Source organism: Eleginops maclovinus, chromosome 4 (genome assembly GCF_036324505.1).
Source record: "Eleginops maclovinus isolate JMC-PN-2008 ecotype Puerto Natales chromosome 4, JC_Emac_rtc_rv5, whole genome shotgun sequence".
In the NCBI taxonomy this organism is placed as follows: Eukaryota; Metazoa; Chordata; class Actinopteri; order Perciformes; family Eleginopidae; genus Eleginops; species Eleginops maclovinus.
Genome location: NC_086352.1, coordinates 12,224,501 through 12,245,605, shown reverse-complemented (window position 1 = coordinate 12,245,605; position 21,105 = coordinate 12,224,501). Strand labels below are relative to the sequence as shown.

The window sequence follows — 21,105 nt, the reverse complement described above, 5'->3', positions numbered from 1 at the left end:
TGGAAACATCATGCTTTGGGGCTGTTTTTCTGCAAAGGGACTAGGACGACTGATCCGTGTAAAGGAAAGAGTGAATGGGGCCATGTATCGTGAGATTTTGAGTGAAAACCTCCTTCCATCAGCAAGGGCACTGAAGATGAAGCGTGGCTGAGTCTTTCAGCATGACAATGATCTCAAACACACCGCCAGGGCAACGAAGGAGTGGCTTCGTAAGAAGCATTTCAAGGTCCTGGAGTGGCCTAGCCAGTCTCCAGATCTCAACCCCATAGAAAATCTTTGGAGGGAGTTGAAAGTCCGTGTTGCCCAGCGACAGCCCCAAAACATCACTGCTTTAGAGGAGATCTGCATGGAGGAATGGGCCAAAATACCAGCAACAGTGTGTGGAAACCTTGTGAAGACTTACAGAAAACGTTTGACCTCTGTCATTGCCAACAAAGGGTATATAACAAAGTATTGAGATGAACTTTTGTTATTGACCAAATACTTATTTTCCACAATCATTTGAAAATTAATTCATTAAAAATCCTACAATGTGATTTCCTGGATTTTTTTCCTCATTCTGTCTCTCATAGTTGAGGTTTACCTATGATGAAAATTACAGGCCTCTCTCATCTTTTTAAATGGGAGAACTTGCACAATTGGTGGCTGACTAAATACTTTTTTGCCCCACTGTATGTATGTAAGACAACTTTAGTTAGATTTAGGATCCATATTTGTTTAGTCTGGCGACTGAAGAATGTTGATTGTCCATTCCGAACTGGTTAAAACCTTGTATTGTAATGGAGTTCTTCAGAATTGGTCGGGCTACCGCTCTGTCAACCCCGTGGCTGCAGCAAATGTCTTGTCAATTCTCCGGCCGTTAACTTCATAATAAACCTTCAGTGTTTGCCATCACAGTTCCTGCTCTGCCGTGTCTCTCTGAGTTTCGTCTCCATTGCTCCAGAAGTTTCCATCACATAGAGGTATTGGCTGCATTCTATTTAGGTTATTTCTTTCCTATAAAAAGTCATAATGTGAAAAACATTACAATAGCACTTTTCTCACAGGAGAAATGTTTAATTCATAGATGTCATGTCAGTGAAAAAGCATGCATGGATCATAGAAAGGGCCGACTGTGACATTAGGATGAAAAGTGACAAAAAAAAGTACTTGAAAGACACTCTAACTTCCACAAGATAGGACCATAGAAAGACAAAAATGAGTAGGAAGATATTTTAGATACTATGTAGTAGTTTGCATCTCCCTAAATGACTAAAACAGATAGATGTTTAACCACTACAGAGATACAAAATGTCTTAAAAGAGATTCTAAACCATTTAGAGCAACACAATGAATACAAAGAGATATAACACACCAAAACACAAACACAATAAACAAAAAACATGTAGCAGCATGTTGTGTCTCAGACTGCTCAGGTGTGTAGCGCACGTTTTCAGTGTTATAATTGACTTACACTGTAAGCAGTTGGATATAAATTCATCCATATTGTTACACATGAGCAAACGTCAGCATTACAGTTTAAAATGGTTAATGTCCACCTATGGCAGACCTTGTTCTAGGTTACGTTCATCATATAAATATGGAAAATGTTTATCTTCAGTTGTTTCAACTGTATGTTTTTGTTCATCTTTGTCACGTTAGTTACCTTTTAAATGCCCAGTTACCGACACACCTCACCTCTCCATCAGCAATGACAAGGCTGGAATGTCATTACAATTAAAACATGGTTCCAGTTTAACAAAATCCGATATAAGAATGTTGCATCCATTCAGAAGTAAAAATATAAATGTCTTAAAATATATGCCTGCTCACAGCACTGACTACTGAACCACGGAGTTGTGGGCTCTCTAGTTGTAGGAAGATAGTTTTGTACGGATCATACCAAATAAGCTAAAGTAATTATCATAATTAAACCATTACTGAATCCAAGACGCACTTAACCATGTCTAATATATTACAATATTTTAAATGTATTTTTTTGTTAATCTCTGTCACATTAGTTATCTTTCAAATGTCCAGTTACCGACACAGCTCCCCTCTCAGGCAGTGGTATGCTCCTCACTCCAGCTGATCGGCCCAGGATTCCCCGGTGGCTCTGCCCGTCGTTGGCTTCGACAACTCAAATGTTTCACCGTCGATTTAAACTGTTATAATCTGACGGAGGCAGTGGCCGCTCGTGTCGGCAAATTGTGCCCCGTCTAGTGAAAATCTCCGAAGGATAATCTGGCCGGGGTATTGCCTCTGTACGTGTCAAAGGCAGGGGGATCTGAACGCAAAGGCCCTCACTCCATCCCCGGATTCACCTGCTACGCGGAGAGCCTCACACGGAAGACCGATATGGGGGACACGGGGAGCGAGGGCAGCAAGCCTCCGAGTAACGTAAACGTGATTCCCCCGCGATGCCACTGTGGTTTCTGGGGGTAAGCCCAAATACACATCAAATGTCTTTCTAGCAAATGCTTTTTTTCCGTCTGTCAACTGCTAGCAGAGTCGATAGCCACTAGCATTAGCAGCTCAAACAGGGATGAGCTGCTTTTCTTGTTATTACCCCCCTCCCCATTGTTTTGTAGCTATAGCTGCTAGCTGCTAACACCAACTGGCCTCGGTAACCTTCCCCTAAAGAGGTAGAAAACATGCTAGGTGTGTGGGATAAGCTCCTCAGTTAATGGGCCATGTGTGACAAAGCTAATAAAGTGTTTAATAAACTGCTATTAAAGTAATACATGAAGCAGATAGCACACATGACAGCTCAGTTAATCCATACACTGGACCTTGGTGCATACCAGGCAGTGGTGGATAGTGACAAAGTACATTGATTTAAGTACTGTACTATGTACCATTTTGAGCTACTTCTACTCCACTTCATTTAAGAAGCCCATATTGTACTTTTTACTCCCCTACATTGCTTGCCAGGTTTCAGTGATGTGTTACCTTGTAGATTTAGATTATGAGCTAATACAAACATATAAGCCAATTATTAAATAAACGTTGACATATATTAATAGGTTAAAATATCAAGGAACACTATAAAGTTATTCAAATTAGCTATAAATGTCTAGCTGTAATTAAAAACCCATTATGATCAAGACAGTAACTCAGTAACTCAATATATATGATTCGGAAATGGTCCATTACGCATAACAAGTATTTTCACTTTTGGTACTTAGTACATTTTGATGAATATGTTATAGTGGCTCATCTTTTCGTTTATTAAACATCATTCACATTTACAACAGACTATTTCAATAATTTCCCCTAATTGAAACCGTTTTGAGAACTGGGTTGCTTGTTTTAGACATGGTAACAGGTGTGATATGGATACTGATAATGTCACTTTCTCTCGCTACCGTTCTCATTATGATATCAGTGTTATCGGTCCTTTTCATTTGTTTTACCCAGCCTTTACCCCATCACTTATTCGAAATGAATGTGTATTGAGTTGTTCTAAGTGTTGATTGAATTAAGTTGTTAGTTGATGATGTGTCACATTTTAGACTATGCGTCAGAGATTATTTATTTAAAATTTATAAATACTTTCCTGAATGTAAAACACTTTTTTCCTTGATCTCTAAATATTTGTGTGTTTTGGACTGACAATAGAATTATTTCATAAGAAGATAACTTCCACTATTCTCAATCAAGTCAATTTTTACTACCTTAATTGAGAGGATATGAGGTCCAAACTGCTCCTTCTGTACTTATGCTGCAATCATACAGCCCCTATCAATACATCAAGTTAAACATTTCAAAGTTTCTGATCAACACTGACCCTCGAAATCTGGGCGAAGTTTGAAGAGTAAAACATTCAGTACAATTTGTGTCTCTTAACTACAAGAATTTTCAAACTGTGTAACGGGCGCATGTTTTATATATCCATACAGTGTTTCTGTAGCACCCATGGGATCCCGTCCATGATCCTCTCAAAGTGATATGTTCACCAGTAATTATTGAGCACCTGAACACATTCCTTATTCATTATGTTGTGCTCATGTGATATTTTCTTACTTGATGCGTTGACAGGATGTCTCATAACACATCACAATGGCGTGTGGAATATAGGGGTGCCCGCCAAATTTGGGAAAAAGCAAGTTAAATTTCTCACACTTCTGCAGGCAGAGGCCTTTGAAATGAGGCAGCCCTGATATGGTTTTGATGGATTTTGTTTAGAAATCCATTCCCTGAGTTAGATGTTTTCCTTCTCAGGCTTTGTGGTGAAAAAAGTGTGCTTGTCCTTGGATCCCCCATAGGACTGGAGGACTATTACGTTATGTCATTGGGTCGAGGACAGGGGAAAAATGGGAATTGGCTGGAATCAGCTGTGAGTTGCTTTGTAAGCTCAAGACTTGTCAGCATGATGTATGACAACATTTGAAGAAAAACTTCCTTCAGGTTGTTTAATAGCATCAGGCGCACTTTTTGACTTTTTGACTTCCACATGTCTTTTTCTGCCTCAAGCTTGTTTGAAGAGGCACATTCAGGTACACCATGCGTGTCTGTGATTGGTGCTCTGTTGCTAATAGACGATAATAACATTTGACATTAAGCAAGAGATTAATGCTTGTTCTTCCTTTTTGTTATTTCTCCCTGAGCACAGAAGGCTTGAATGTCTCAAAGTGATCTTTAACAGGGAAAGCAAAGAAGATAGGGAAAGTTTATTTCTTGCTTTTGTTCACTTCTGCTTAATATGGTCTTTTAATGATGATCTTACTGAAGAGAGCTTTTGCAACATTTGGATAATAGCACATTTGGAAGACCTGTAGATTGTGACTTTTAAATTAAACTGTAAAACAAGTAAATTAAATGCCTGTTTTGGATGTCGTATTTGATGGGTGTGAAGATGATTCTGTTTTGCAGATAGGATGATATATGTCAGGGCCAGTTTTAGTGTTATCACTGTCACTTTCCTTTTCCCCGCAGGTGTAGACTGTTTTGGTTTGTTAGCTCTGTGTAGCTTGCCTAGAACTTATCCCACAAAGTAAATTAAACATGGTGCTGTAATCACCTTCATGAACCAAACCTGTGATAAAGCTAACATAATTCAAATTTGGCATTAAGTAGTTATTTTTAATGATGTACAATGTAACATTGGTGGAAATGGCCCAACAGATGTAGAGATTTTGAAGGGAAAGTGATCCCTGTTTAATTTGTAGCATCATCCGTTCAAGCTAACAAATCCACTAAATATACTTTCTATAATGTGCTGTGTCGGATACATTAGAAAGACATTTATTTCATAAATCCATACTACTACAGAGCCAAACTATTGTAAGGATTTCATATTCGTAAACAATATGTATATCGTGAAAAGTAAAAAAGATTTCTTCTGCCAATGCAGTGGGGGATTGATGGATTAGTCAAGCAATTCCATTATCAGTTAGTTTAATACTAAGCCCTGCATTGTGATTCATAACAAAACTACTTAGTATTGAATGTATTAGTTTTCATTTTCAACATCTTGCTGTTTCGCATCCTTGACGGACTTACTTGTGCTGCCTTTTCTATTGAGGGGCCAAAACTATTTGATGGGTTCATCCCTTGTAATATATAACACAGCTGAGCACTACTGTTGTTGTTTTATTTCAGAGATCTATCACTGTCAGCTATTTGTGTGGGTGACAAAATGTCTGTGAATGTTCTCTTAATAGACTTCTATCGTAACTTCTACAGATATTTTGTACTTGTACTGCTCATGTCAGTTGAATGTAGTTGAACTTAATTACCTCCAAGCCTCCGCTCAATTGCGTCACTCAAACTGCATCAACAAGGCGACGGAGCCCATCTTCCTGTATGTTCCAATCAGAGATTCTCATTAGTAACAGCAGTGGGCCAACTCTGAGATTCACTGATTGTGCAAACTCAGTTCAAACTTCACTCAGCAGTTTCTTTCCTGCATGACTTTTCCTCATCCTTTCTCACCCGTTTAGTTCTTTAATTAACCTGTGATTTGATTACGTCTTATTTATAAGGATGGCAACAGGATAGGACTTTGTTTACTCAGTACCAACTTCCTCCCTGATCGAGTCCCATGATGAGGATTCTGTTCTACCCTTTCTTCTTGCTTTCTAATTTCTCTTTTATTCTCAAGACCACACACGTCAGAGTGACAGACAGCCCTCAGGTTGACTGCAGCTGACCCTACATTTAGAAATGAGGACAACGGTGTGCAACGAAGCACCCAAAATAAATAGAATGTGACTGATGGCAGCGACCGTCACGCTCAATGCACAGACAGTAAGGACGAGCGCTGCAGAGGGAAAGAGAGGAGCCCTGTCGGAAGAAAGCTAGAGCCATCTGCTGCAATAGAGTTGTGCAATGGCTCCAGTGATCAATCCCATAACTACATATTTTATACTAAATATCTCAATCCATGATGAGGAGGGAAAAGTATGCAGGTTATTAACGCTTGTGATGTTCTCCATTTGAACCTCTTACTTTCTTAAGACCAGCTAAGTGGTTGTGATAACAGCTGTGCCCTTTGCCAACACACAGACGAGAAGTCACCCATATTTTGAGAACTGTTTGTTGCAAAACTGATCCAACTTGTCCCACCATACTGATATTTTCAGACACACTACTTCTCTACATTGTCTATTATACAGAGGCAACTTTTCTTAATATTAGCAATAGCTGTTTGGTAATATGGTATATATTCACTACTGTGTGCCAAGCGGCTGGGATGAGGATCAGAACCTCCAAATCTGAGGCCATGGTTCTCAGCAGGAAACCGATGGACTGTCCACTCCAGGTAGGGAATGAGGCCTTACCCCAAGTGAAGGAGTTCAAGTATCTCGGGGTCTTGTTCTCGAGTGAGGGAACAATGGAGCGTGAGATGGGCCGGAGAATTGGAGCAGCGGGAGCGGTACTGCAGTCGCTTTACCGCACCGTTGTGACGAAAAGAGAGCTGAGCCAGAAGGCAAAGCTCTCTGTCTACCGGGTCTTTTTCGTTCCTAGCCTCACCTATGGTCATGAAGGATGGGGCATGACCGAAAGAACGAGATCGCGGATACAAGCGGCCGAAATGGGATTTCTCCGCAGGGTGACTGGCATCTTCCTTTAGGGATAAGGTGAGAAGTTCAGTCATCCGGGAGGGACTCGGAGTAGAACCGCTGCTCCTTCGCGTTGAAAGGAGCCAGTTGAGGTGGTTCTGGCACCTAGTAAGAATGCCACCTGGGCGCCTCCCTAGGGAGGTGTTCCAGGCAAGTCCAGCTGGGTAGAGACCGATGGGTAGACCTAGGACCAGGTGGAGGGATTATATCTCTTCACTGGCCGGGGAGCGCCTTGGAATCCCCCAGTCAGAGCTGGTTGATGTGGCCAGGGAAAGAGAAGTTTGGGGCTCTCCACTGGAGCTGTTACCTCCGCGACCCTGACGGAAAAGCGGGAGAAGATGGATGGATGGATATATTCACTACTACCAATTCCTAGACTAAAGTAAAACATGCAAAAACATTAGTATTTTATTCAACTCATTGTAATGTTATAAGCAGGGGCACAACAAGTTCGAAAACATGGTCTCCAAATGGTCACCCATGAGTCTGCGTTTTGAAAGACAGCTCTGGTTTATCAAGTTTTTCAGCAAACTTGCTTCACACACCTTCCAGCAAACATACCACATAGATGGAGTGATTATAGGTTCATAGGTGGTGGTTTATGCAACCTGATGTATATAAGTATACAACTTTCCTGCTGTATAACGCGGATGCTAGTTATTCTTCACTAAAACAGCAGAGTGTTAATAATGAAAGGGGCTTAAAGTGGGCTCAAAGTCAGCGCTGTATATCCAATCTGTAATCACTGTGTTCACTGCGTACAACTTTGAAAACAGTGAAACAAGTGTAGTGTTAATATGTAAACTCAGTTTCTTTTATTGGTATTTCTGTTTGTTGTAGGATGTGCAGAAATACATCTAAAAGAAACTCATACCTTAGCTAATATAGCCTTCTAGCCAGTCTGCGGCTTGGACCATGACAACCTCATACATAGCATGGCAGCTTTGGATTCAGTGAATAATTTAACACAGTCGCCTGGATCACACTCTTCATCTTGAATTTTTCCCTTCCAAGATCTCGAATGAAAAATTAAGTCTCAGCCTCGAAGTTGAAACATGTTACTCTTGCTGTGCGGATACCCACCAGCAAAAGGCATAATGCATTATTTTTTTTGGCATCCTGCTCTGAATTTTTGGGGAAGTCTCACACAAGCTTTGTGATTAACATGTTTGTTTTCCCCTCTGCTCTTTTTCTCAGGTCAAGCAAAACTATGAATCTCTGCTCCAAATGCTTTGCAGGTATGTACTTCTTTTGCTTGTTTGCTTGTTGGTTGCCTTATTCTGTGTCTAATGTGTTTGCCGTGGAGGAGGTCAACAACGTTTTCCGCTGTAGATGTTCCTAAAAGACCTTGAAGTGAAGAAAAGTGGAGAAAGTCTGAGAGAGAAAGTAGAGTGCTATGTTTTAACTAATTCAACTTTTCATGTCAGCCTTTTGCTCAAGTCTCATCAGAATATTTTGTCCCGTCCCACTCAGTTTGCCATAGTTAATTCTCTTCTCTAGATCAGAGACTGCAATATAAGTAGAAAACTGTCCATTTTGAATAAGAATGATGAAAGGAAATTGAAAGGTGTTCTCCCTATTGATAGATGCCCTCAAAAATGTCTTATCATTTGATTTCTTTTCATAGACATTCAGAAGAAACAGCCAGACAATGATTGTGCCCCAAAGGCCTCCTCAAGCTCCAGCAGCAGCCAAGCAGACATCTTCTGTAATGACACAAACAGCAGCATTAGTCAGACACTGATGTCCATGCCGAACACATCGGAAGACCCTTCGCCAGGGGAGACGGGAGCGCCATCTCTACCCGCTCAGGACGGTAAGACAGCAGGTAATCTGCCAGGAATAAAATGTGAGCAGTGTCTTTTCATCTGAAATAGTTTAGGACAAGGGCATCTAGGGGCAGTGGACTCCTGTAAAACTGTAGGTCTATGTAATGTGGTCTCTATGGTTTGTAATACTTTGCTTTCACAGTTAGAAGTGTGTTTTAATTACATCATTTTAAAGGTCAAACCAGAGTATTGTAGCTTCAGTCCAGGGCACCTTTCTGTGTAACACTGCTACTAGTTTCTACCACCAGCAGCAGCTGCAGTGCCCCTGCTCCGGCTATATTTGTCCTCATGGCACAGATAGAGAGAATGATAGGAAAGGGTATCCATTCAGAAGTGAAGGTTTTAAGAGGACACCTGCAATCGCCAGTTCATCGGTCATTGCTGTACAATGACAAGGTTATTTGTGGAGGCCGTTCCAGGACAGGACATTAAAGTAGCTACCAAATAAATGTGTAAAAAATGTGCCCACACTAACATGGCTCCCTGTTAGAGCAGGGGCTTTTAACAAAGCCGGTGATTGTTGCTAGAAAAAGACCTTTCATGCACCATCAAGTTGAAACTTCCACTTATTCAAACCAAGCATTTTTTCCTCTGGCTGTAACAATTATAAACAGTGTCCCTTTTAGAGTATCCTAATGACTCGACCTAATTTGTCAATCAGTGGCAGTCAGAGGAACCATTTTTTAATACTGTTTTTGGTCTTTGTGGTTTTATAGTTAGAATTTTCAGGAAATGTATGCAGTTTGCATTTTATTCTGTATCTTTTAGGTGATTTATTGTTGAGTTATGTATTGGCTTGTTCTAAATCAATAAAGCAGAACACATTTATATTATTGTACACCTATGTGATATAAATTACAACAATGCTCCTACGCGTCTCTTTCTTCTATTGATCTTCTCTCCTTTTCTTTTCCCTTTTCTCTCTCTTTCTCTCTCAGAAACACCGAGCACAGAAACAGTCTTCAGTTCACTCTCCACTCCAACAAAACGCTCCTTCGAATCAGGTATGCCTCGGTACAACAATTACAACGTCCGTTATTGTGTTTTGCTCTGCCTGCTTGCCATGTCCACTTAAAGTATTGCAGTGTGGGAGCCATTAGCATAAATGCCAGTGGATCGATCGGAAATAGCCAGGTTAATTGTACTTCCAGTGGAAACAGCAGAGGATATTGGGGACGCAATAGAGTGTATCTGTGAAAGTGTAAATCTAATCAAGTGCTTATTAGAGTGAATGCTGGCTACAAATATATACATTTATATACAGTACATATATAAATGGACTTACGGTAAACATTGCAACTTGTAAAGGGCACTCAGATGGAAGCTCAGTGGTTATCACTGTCACATCACAACAACAAGGTCCTGTGTTTGATTCTAAACATTTTAGAAATGGTTGTCATTGTTCAAGAGAAACCAGCTCAAAATGACACACTTCTGACAGAGCTAAAACTAGGAGCAGGCGTAGAGCTGAACTGTGCCTCTATTGACAGCATTTAATAAAAAAGGGTTATCGGTTCATATTATCATTTTGTACCTCACTGTGACATGTTTTCATCCTCTAATGATCAACAAGGTCTTTATTTTTCTCATACTGGCTGAATCTCTTCTTTTTCTCACCCTCTGTCTTAAACCAGAGACTGCTCTGATTGGTTAGCTGGCCAGCTCTGTTGTGATTGGTCAAACGCTCAGAGATGTCCCGCCCCTTAGCCTGTCACAAACAGTGTTAGAGCGCTAGCCAATGGAAGCGCAAATGTTATGTAGTGATGTCAATATGTTTCAGAAGTTAAAAAGTAGTCCAATCGAGGTTGTTTCAGGCAGTTGGGGGTCTGGGAAACTCCCTCTGGGAAATTTGGGATTTTAGCCTTCGCAGACCACTTACATGCACAGAAACGTATACAACACACTACAGGAAAGGGAGAACCCCAAAAAGCACAATAGTGCCTATATAGGATTAAAAACTGCACACTTTGTTCAAGTGTACGTTTATTTTATTTGCTTTGACCCTAGGGAGACAGAACATACTGCACTCACACAAAAACTGGCACATGCCTTAAGACAAGTGCAGAGTAGGCAAAGCTCAGCGATGGTGTGTGAACGTGCTGATCGCTTGTCTAATGTGAGCACACGCATGCATGTGCCTGAGACTCTCTAAAGGTATTTTAGTTTAAAGCCTTGATACACCTTTGTGCAACCTATTACACGATTAAATCAGTTTGTAGTTCAAATCTCATTCACACAAAAAAAGAACTTGAGTTGTTGACATTTCCCTCGGTGTAAATTGGCCATGGAGATTTAGCAGGATAACAGGAAGTAGTGCACAACATGCACTTGCACATGTACAGACACACATGCTCTCACACATACTGGGATCGATGGGGCAGGCTGGGGGGATCTGGCTGCTCAGCTTGGCCTAGTTCTCAGAGATTTATTGAGCGCTGATCAGCATTCGGCCGGGCCAGAGAAAAAGTCTGCAGGATTGATGAGAAACGCTGAGTTTAAATTCCAGCCGACCAGTGGAACCTCACCACACGCTCTCCCTGTCTCAGGTTGCTAGGTTGAATGTAATTTAATGCAGGGTAATCATTCATCTCCAAAACACCTTTTTATTTAACATAAAGATGTGTTTTTGCTCCAGCTTGCCAACATCTGTTCTCTCCCAGTTTATATTAAATTAAAGTTTTTGGAAATATTCATGGAGGTCGTGAGATTCTCTCTCTTGAAATTCTGTTCAAAAGCTGCTGTCCTGGACACACAAGGAGATTAATGCTTTTTAAGATTATTATGTGGGTAAGGGGTCTAATAAAAGGTTGAAAAGCTTTGGCTGTAAGTATATTGGTAGATTAATTATTTAAAGCATTTTCTTGGAGGTCGACTAACCTTCGGATGCTTTTATATCGTTCCACAACAGAATACAGATTTCCTCATAGCTATCTATTTGCCTAAATCTGAAAACCATAATTGGCTGTTTCAGTTAACACTGCCACATGGCGGGATGACATACATTTGTCAATTTGCAATACATTACATCATATATTCTGCCTGATAGAAATTTTCGGTTGCCATTATTACACAAATCTTCAGTAGACAACCTTTTCTCTATCAGTAGAGAATAAAGACATGTGATTAAGATTTGGCATTGCATTGTGCAGGCACATTTCAGCCCAATCTAAAACATCACTTTAAGAGTTGCCGTTATGGAGCAGCGCATGCAGCTAACGGCCACGTTTTCTCTTTTTCTCTAAGCCTCAGAGTCAGAAAGCGATGTTTCACCCGAGAAGCGAGCAAGAGTGGGTGAGGTGCCAGAGGGGGACGAGTCTTCATCGTCATCTATGTCTGCATCATCATCAACCTCGTCTCGCAGTGGCTCCAAACAGCGGAGCCGCAAACGTTGCCATCGCTGCCAAACCAAACTGGAGCTGGTTCAGCAAGAGCTGGGTTCCTGTCGCTGTGGTACGAGGATACACGTCTACACATAGTTTAAAACACGTATTAACTCATGATCTGATATAAACACTTACATACAGGCCCACTCACACACAAGAGCATTTGGTAGCTATTATTGTTCAGTAGTTAATTTCAAACACATAAAAGATGTTAGTTAATTTGGTCATCGTTTTGTGAATTTTCCACCCAATGAAATGCTTCTCTTACCTGAGCATGTGTTTGTCTGTTGATGGAAACATCAACGACCAGAGTTCCTTTGCCAGCCTTAGGGGACCATTACAGAAAGCCTGAATGTTCCAAATAGCACATAAAACATAAGCCAATTACCACGAACACTAATGCAGTTTAAAGCAATACTTGGCTTTCTAATCAACTTGTTTGCATACAAATCAAAGTACTTAAAAAGTCACAACTCCTCACTCCTTAAAGACCATCTGCTTAAACCCACGCAATCATTTCTAAATTGGAAATTGACTTTCCTTTTTTTCCACCAGGCGCTGCCTAATTCATGGGCCATCCATCCTTAATAGTCCAATGCTGAACAAAATGAAAACATGCTTTTTACACACTGAAGGGGAAATGGTGGCAATTATAGTGATTTCTGACTATTGCGGTAATTGCAGATTACTTTGCTAATGGGTCTGCAAAATGTTTCTCAGCGGAAGCAAAGAAGGTCTGATAATGAGTTGAAAGCACAAAGTCTTTTCAGATAATAAATGAGAGAGAAAATATAGAGCGGAGTATCTGATCCAATGTTGTCGCAGCCGGTGACTTCTGCTGTTACCCAGCGACTATAATACTCATCCGACTAGATGCGAGTATGTCACAGAGGCAAGGACTTAAAAAGCAAATTAGATCATAAAGATTCGCCTCAAACATCCAGAAGGACCATATTGGCCTGGCAGTTTTCCCTTTCTTTTATTTTGCGATAGTCCTAAAATAATTACACCCTACAAAACTTTTTCAACAACAATTCATAAATGAACTTTGTTGATTATCCGACACCAGTATGGGAAATGAAGCTGTGGTATTTTGAATGTATTATAAATAGTAAACATTCAATCATTTCCTAACAATAACTAGTTATGTTTAAAGGTTTTCTGCAGTGTGTGTGTGTGTGTGTGTGTGTGTGTGTGTGTGTGTGTGTGTGTGTGTGTGTGTGTGTGTGTGTGTGTGTGTGTGTGTGTGTGTGTGTGTGTGTGTGTGTGTGTGTGTGTGTGTGTGTGTGTGAGAAACACTTCTGTCAGTAAGGCTGACCAGTGAGTGCACTAAGCTCTGTGTTTTCGGTGTGCAATAAATAAATAAATACCTGTGGAAACCTGAAGCTTCCTGAACACACATGAGTTTTGCTATAAAACCCATTCGAAAAACTGCCAAATTTCCTCTTGATGTTTAAAAAAACTCTGGATTCTTTGTTCAGTTGAATAAAACATCCAAAGTGAGCGTGGTGTTAAATGTTTGATACGTTGTTCTAATGGAGGAATCACAGTTTGTTATTCCGCTCTTATGAAAATATTGTAGTAAAAGAGTGCTAAATATCTTATCAGTGCCTTTTAAAGGAAGTGTATTATCAGTGGGGAAAGTTACTTCTGAAGCAAGTGGTGTAATAGAAATGAGTTTCAGGCAGCTAAAAAAGACTTATCATTATTTGTCATCAAAGCCTTTTTCTGTACACGTATTGCAGTAGGCAAAATGCAGTTTCGATTTCCACGGTTTCACTCCTACACTGTTTTTTTGACCGTGTCTAACATCCATTTTCAAAAACATCAAATGTTAAACAACTTTCCGCTCCATTTTTCGGCGCTGTAATGACATCGTTTTTAATTGCATAGCACCAGCTGTCATACTGGGCTTTTAATCACCGCTCATTGAGTGCCAGCAGTGTTATTGTGTGTATTAATGAATGAATTTAAGACGATGCACGCTAACAAGCTACTCGGAGCTTAACGAGCCTCCTACAGCGGCAGAGCCTTGTGTTGTTTTTTCAGGTTTTGCATTAATTGTAGTAGTTGTGTACAAATGTTCATATACATAGCCTGCTCGAATCGACGCATGGTTGATGTACCGTCTACACATCGTTCTCTCTATTCTGCATTCTGTGTCTCGTTCTTCAGTAAGTCTTATTGAAGTAAAGGGAATTCTAACCTCTCTCCCTCTTGTACAACCACCACCCCCCTCACCCACCCTGCAGGTTATGTCTTCTGTATGCTCCACCGGCTCCCGGAGCAGCACGAGTGTCTGTTTGACCACCTCGGCCGTGGTCGCCAGGAGGCGGTCCTAAAGATGGTGAAGCTGGACCGCAAGGTGGGCCGCTCATGCCAGCGCATCGGAGAAGAGTGCTCCTGAGCGGCCATTCGTAAGAATCTCGGTGTTCGGACGGTGTCTTAGCACCAACAGGGATCTGATTTTAATTTTTGTTTTCTTCTCATTTTGTTTTTCAACATTTTTGCAGGTTTTTGGATACAAACCTGCACACATTTTCTTTTAAATTATGCTCGCTCTTTTTAATTGCCCCTGTTACCCACAACCACATTTTTTTCTGCTTGATCATATCCCTGCTGCTAAGATGCCTTTTGGAAAATCCAATCTCCAATGACAGAACAATACAGAGCAACGGAAATATACAATTTCTTCACGTTTTTGCAACTCCTGACAACTCAAGTGTGAGCAGAGTAAGACGGAAGAAGAGGATGATGAGAAGATATACAATGCTTTATACAAATGTTTGTCCCAGAAGCCAGTTTAAGACTATACTCTTTACCTCAAAAAATGAAAAGAAAACAACAAAGAATGAAACGAAGGAGGAGAAAAGGATTGTTACCCTTTGTGTACACTTCTGCTATGGCGCTGTGCTCTTTACCTCAAAATCAGACAGAGCTGCTTTGTACTCCAAGCATGGACTTTGTGAAGCAAACCGAGCAAGCCAGACTCAGTTTAAGTCAGTGTCTTACCCCCTGGCCGTCCACTTCCCATAATCCTTTAGAAAGACCTGTTAATCATCCACCTCAGGTTATCAGGATATGAAACCCTCCCCTCACTGACTTGCATCCCTCTCTTTTCCCCCCTACAGGACACCTTTTTACTCCTTTCGTTTGGTTACTCTGGAAATGTTTCTTCTCTGTGGACGATGAAACTGCGTCGGTAACTCCAATATTCAGGACTTGCATTATGAGATGGACTCAAACACATTATGATGGTGGGAGGGAGCTGGTTGTCGCACACAGATCTGTGTTCAATGCTCGGATGTGATTTATCGAGGTTTAATTTGTCGCAGATTTTCTCTGTCTTCCTCTTTTTGTCTCAGTCTTTATCTCTTTATTCCCCTCTTACATAAGACATGTCTTCTGTTCTTCCTGTGTACAAACAAACAAGCAGGAAGACAACATTTACAGGGCATGTCTAATATTAAAGTGTGCATACGATTTATGACAGGACCTGAAATGTCTGCATTGTACACTTCCACACATCTTAGAGTTTTCCAAGTACACACACACACACACACACACACACACACACACACACACACACTTTCATGCTGTTTTATGTCCCAGCGGTTCACATTGAGCACGAGGGCGAGATCACACATTGCTGTACACTTTGAGTTTGGACTGAAGCTGAGCTGGCAGAGCGACACTTTTTTTAAGATGGGTGACGGTTATTGTAGTTCAGGTTTTTCATATTGTCTTCAATTATCCACTTTTTGAAGGTAATTGGATACAAGACTGTTCTTGGGTTTTCAGTACTTCTATGGCCCATGTTTTCATTTCCAGCGAGCATGATGAGCTCACGTGAATTCTCCTTCTCCTGCCTTTCACTTTCCTTTCTCATCCTTATTGATTGCTCTATTTTTCCTTATTTCAGCCGCCTTGTCTCCCCCTCCTCCCTCTCTCTTGCTGTAGAGAGGGAGGTGGCAGATAGGGTGAGCGGAGTGCTGAAAGTTAAAATCAGAAAATAATTACTTTCCAAACGTTTTCCTGGTGGACTATGGAAGGGACGACGAGAAAATACATAATGAATATTCTGTATCTTTCAAGAAAACCTTATTTAACCCCTTTTTTGCTTCTCACTTTTAAGTGTAGAGCTGCTTTTTATTTGGTTGTAATGTGGTTATAAAATGGGAAGATGAACGTGGAAAAATTCTATATTTTTGTTTCCATTGCTTTACTTAATGCTTACCCTTTCCAACTTTTTCTTTAACTGAGAAAGAATAAACTGGATTAGACAAAGTGTGAACACCTGTAGTGTGCTTATTGACGTGATGGATGGAAAGTTGAAGGATGGTTTGCAGAATTTAAAGAAATATATATTTTAACTGTGTTCAAATCAGAATGGGATGAGCGGATAAACTCTAAATGCAATGGATGCAAGTGTGAGCCGAGGTTGGGTAGGAGTCTTCTTGCAACATGTTCCTGGCTCTCTGCCATGTCTGAACATCCTGGCAATGTTTTAAAGTAATGTAGATGTCTGTTTACTGCTCACAGAGGGCTGCTATAAAGCTAACTTAATTTGCTTTAACAAATGTGTTTGAGAGCGTTCGGGTGTGTGTGTCTGCGTGTGAACATGTTTGCTCGCTAATGGAGAAATTTAACTGAAGAGGCTTCATATGGCAGCAGAGAGTCTTGTGGGCCGGCTGCACTAATTAATGTTGTGAAAAAGAAAACGTGTAGCCATGATCAAAAGGCATCTTCAAACATTTAGCAATTGGCCGACCGCCATCCTGAGCGTAATCTCTCACCCTCCTCTTTGCTCAAAGTGAGCCAAAACTAAGGAAGTTTGCATCTAAATGTGAAGAAGTTGTTTTAGAAGTTTCTCCTCTGTCAAGGTGGTTGAAACTTTGAAGAGCCCTGCTGGGTTACAGACAGCAGTTAGATCTCTCAAAGCCTGCCCTGTGTGTCCTTGTGTAATGCTCATTTTACATCCACTGTCGATTTTCTCCTCCTGAGTTTCTTAGCCTCGGTGTTGCACATCCTTGGGTCATTTGAGATGCAGACGATATGATAAGATCTCCTTATACCAATAAACCAATATTTGATCCGTTAATCTTTATTAAAAACTAGACTTAACTAATATAATTTCTATATGAATCATCAATTTCTCATTATGATTTTATATATTAGAATACATGCAGGATGTGGACATACAGTGACTCTAACTGCTGAGATTTTTCATTTCTTACACTGACATCAGTTTGTTAAAAAGAGTATATGATCCTTCGCCTGGAATACAGTCAGGTTTATTACTGTCTTTTTAGAGCTGTCTTTTTGTTGTGGTTGTCGGTGTCTGCAATCTATTGTATTTTCTGTTGTCTAGATTATATCCTGACAGGATGAAGTGTAGTGGCAGGATTGGGTGGTAACAAGGAGCCTGAGATTTGTATTTGCTGGAGGCTGCCTTTTTTAGACAGGGATTTTGAGGACAAGATGTTGTGGCCGTTGGTAAGTAATCTCCTTACAGCTCAACAAACAAGGAAGCCTGCCATTCTTACTTCCTCAAAGTGGCTTACAACAGTTATATACGCCATCCTTGTAGCTTAGTTTGACACACCCACACTGTCATGACTGTTTAATTGTGTCCTGTATTGTGAGTGAACACCAGTTGGGAAAGCTGTGACGTGTTAGTTCCTACTTTGCACCATTTTGATCCGTCCATTAGTGGAGTTTGATCTCAGATATACAGTAAATGCAATAGAAGGTAACAGTGTCCAAAGTAATCACAGGATCAGTTTCATTCTCATGTGTCATAAAACACAGATTTCCAGGCAGCGCTGGTGTAACCCAGTGTAATGGTAAAGCCACTCATTACTGTTATTTAATATGTTGAGCCCAGTCAGTATGAAAGCATGTAATTACATCAGATGCATTACATCCACTTATACACAGACAATGTTCATTATTTACTATGCAAATAGATTATAAGATCCTCAGATTTTCACACCAAATACTTAAAAGAAATGGACCCGGATCATATGTGGCAATAATTGGATTTGTTTTTAATTTATTCAAGAGGACTGCACATACAAGTTAATATAGTAATTATATCAATGAATAAGCACTCTCCTACCTATTTAGCGTCATGATGTTATACATGTTCTTAGCATGCATCGTGTGTTGGGATTATTTAATATTCTTTGAGTGTAATTCTATATACCACAGACACATGTGGCACAATCCCCTGTTATACCATATCTAATGACTCCAGCTCCATGCATTACCACAGGCTGACACTCTGCTGCAGCCTCACACAGGCGTTCCGCTGACATTTGGTCAGGTTCAGGAGGAAATTAGCAGCGCCGGTGCAGGATTCAATCCCGGCATAGCCATTACTGTCAGTCGGAGTCTTTTTTGTTTCCATGTGACCTTTAAGGAGGAAGCTGACTGCACACTTCTCTTCAATTACAGGATGACTTCAACAGAGAGAGGTAAACCAATAGAAAGGGTGAGACTTTAATGAAGAACTACTGATGAATTGGGAGATTTCTTGTGATAGGACGTTAAAGGATACAAGCAGCGAGGGTTGCAGGTTTCAAAGCTTTTATCTTAAGTGTTACCGGCTGTGTGTATACCTTTCTGCTTTGATTTTGTGTCAATTAAACTGTTAGGTATATAGAAAGATATATTGTACACACAGCTCCTATTTACCTTATTAAATGCCCTGATTCACATACTGTCAAAACAATACACACGTGCAATATCACAATTAATACAACTACCTTTAGATTAATCAAATTAGACACTTTCTAATAAAGTTCAAGACTTTGCAGACGACTATACTGCCTGCAGATATCTTGGAGGCTTCCTGTCCAACCTTTTCATTATTTCTTTACATTCCCTTCTTTTCAGTCTTGCACATAATAATATTGATTTCTCATTAGTTCACTGAGTTGAAGCCAAAGGGGAAACAACATTACAGTGTCATGTTTTAATTACTTGCACTATAAAATAACCATCATCAAAATGAGTATTTTTTAAGTAAGTTTTCATTACATTTATAGAGAACCCACTCTGTCTATTTCTCATCCCACAACCAGGCCACAGCATTCCAAAGCGTATCATTCCCCCCAAATAGCATTTTCCTTATTAATGTGTGGTCATCTTCTCCAGTTTGCCACTCTAAAGCTTCCATTATTTGGCTGCCTGGGTGGCCTCCGCTATTGATTTCCTGTTTTTCAATTCTCTAAACAGAAAGCCAAACTAGGCAGCTTATGGATCTCCCTCTCCTCTGTTTCCCTCTGCCTCTCACTCCCCGACTGTCTTTCTCACTTATCCTTCGTCTTCCTAACCTTTATCTCTGAACTGTCCTCTCTTAGCTTTCTCCTCTTTCTTACTCATTGGTGTAATGTTCTGCTCTACTTCTATCGCTGCTATGCTTGGTCTGTTTTCAAGACCCAGAGGTTAAAAAAAGTTGAATCCAGTTTGGACTGAAGCAGCAGCTTTGACAGCTGCAGCAAAACAAGCAGGAAAACATACTGCCCACTTTTTGCTCCAGTGGATTTGAAACACCACATTGGCTCTATTTGTATGCAAATACTGCTTTCTTACATCTTATGAGAACATTTAAAACTATCAGTATTAAGTGCTATAACGCTTCATTTGTTCTCGGGTAAATACTACATGTGCTAAAAGGTCTCTATGCAATGATAAATACAAAACTAAAGGGGCACGGTTTTACCCACTAACATTTGTTTACTCAAGACAACTCAGCCAGTGAAAACTATTTTATGATCTCTTGGTGATGCTAGCCTTAGAGCTTTTTGAAATATACCCAGACTTTTTAAAGTTTGACACATTACTAAAAGTAAGGACAATCTTGCTTCTCTTTTTTTCCAAATCATCCAACATTTTTGAATGCACTGCTCGATTTGAAAGATGCTTTTAAAGGTCCAGTGTTTGTGATTTAATCTAATCTCATTGCAGAAATAAAATCTTTTCAACAGCATATTATCATCTGAAACTGAGCATTATTTTGTTTTATTGACCCGAGAATGAGTGACCTTCATATCCGCATACAGAGATAGAGACCTCTTCCACACTGCCATTTTTCTATACAAGCCCATAATGGACAAACCAAACAATAGGTCTAGACAGAGCCTTTTGCATGTTTACGTTACCCGAAGGCCACTTTATATTCACTGACACACTGAGTCGAGCGGAGGGATATTCAGTTTAGTGGCAATCAGTTCAGTTCATCTTTATTTTATCTCAAGGGGATAAGTTTACGGTAGAGGGCAAAAACACAACATAGAACAGGACAGGGGACATTAATCACAACAGTTCAAACAAAAGTTTTTAAAAGTAATTGTTCAAATCAAACCATTGTAATCGTATCCATGATGAAGTGCTGCTAAGCGCTGCAGTCGAGTCAAAGTTCAGTGCAAATTACCTTTATTACACCTGGAACAAAGGAAAAGTTAAACCTAGTGCTTTTTCCCCTTGGGGACCAGTATCGAATTACTTGCATTACTGCTAGATGACACTAACCCTGCACACTGGACCTTAAACAATCACCAATACAGAAAAACAGCTTAACTGTTATGAACTGTGAGCTCGTGTTAAAATCGTAATTTGTCAGCCGCAGCACGTGCTATCCTCACAAGCATTAGCATAACACAAGATAGTTTTCATTATGGTGGTTAAAAGCAACAACACCCTAAACATTTATTGTAAAACTATCTCTTTTTCCGTCTATTAAAACATAATTGACTGTTTTAAAGATTTGGTGACACCCCATGAAGCCTATTGTGTAAAATTATACCAATTTAGTGGGTTCTAATAATGTTTTATGGACAA

General features: G+C 40.2%; 1 protein-coding gene across 2 annotated transcripts; it reads left to right on the top strand.

The window, feature by feature from the left end:
* Positions 1-2,050: 2,050 nt before the first annotated feature.
* On the top strand, positions 2,051-16,552 carry LOC134863679 (AN1-type zinc finger protein 3-like). 2 transcript variants are annotated; one of them, XM_063882316.1, is made up of 6 exons: positions 2,051-2,420; positions 8,244-8,284; positions 8,674-8,862; positions 9,814-9,879; positions 12,119-12,325; positions 14,511-16,552. In XM_063882316.1, the coding sequence occupies exons 1-6, from the start codon at positions 2,338-2,340 to the stop codon at positions 14,663-14,665; spliced, it is 741 nt and encodes a 246-aa protein (XP_063738386.1). In that variant the 5' UTR covers positions 2,051-2,337; the 3' UTR covers positions 14,666-16,552. The 2 variants fall into 2 exon arrangements, with proteins under 2 accessions (XP_063738386.1, XP_063738385.1); XM_063882315.1 differs by having other exon boundaries at positions 8,674-8,874.
* The last annotated feature ends 4,553 nt before the right edge of the window (positions 16,553-21,105 follow it).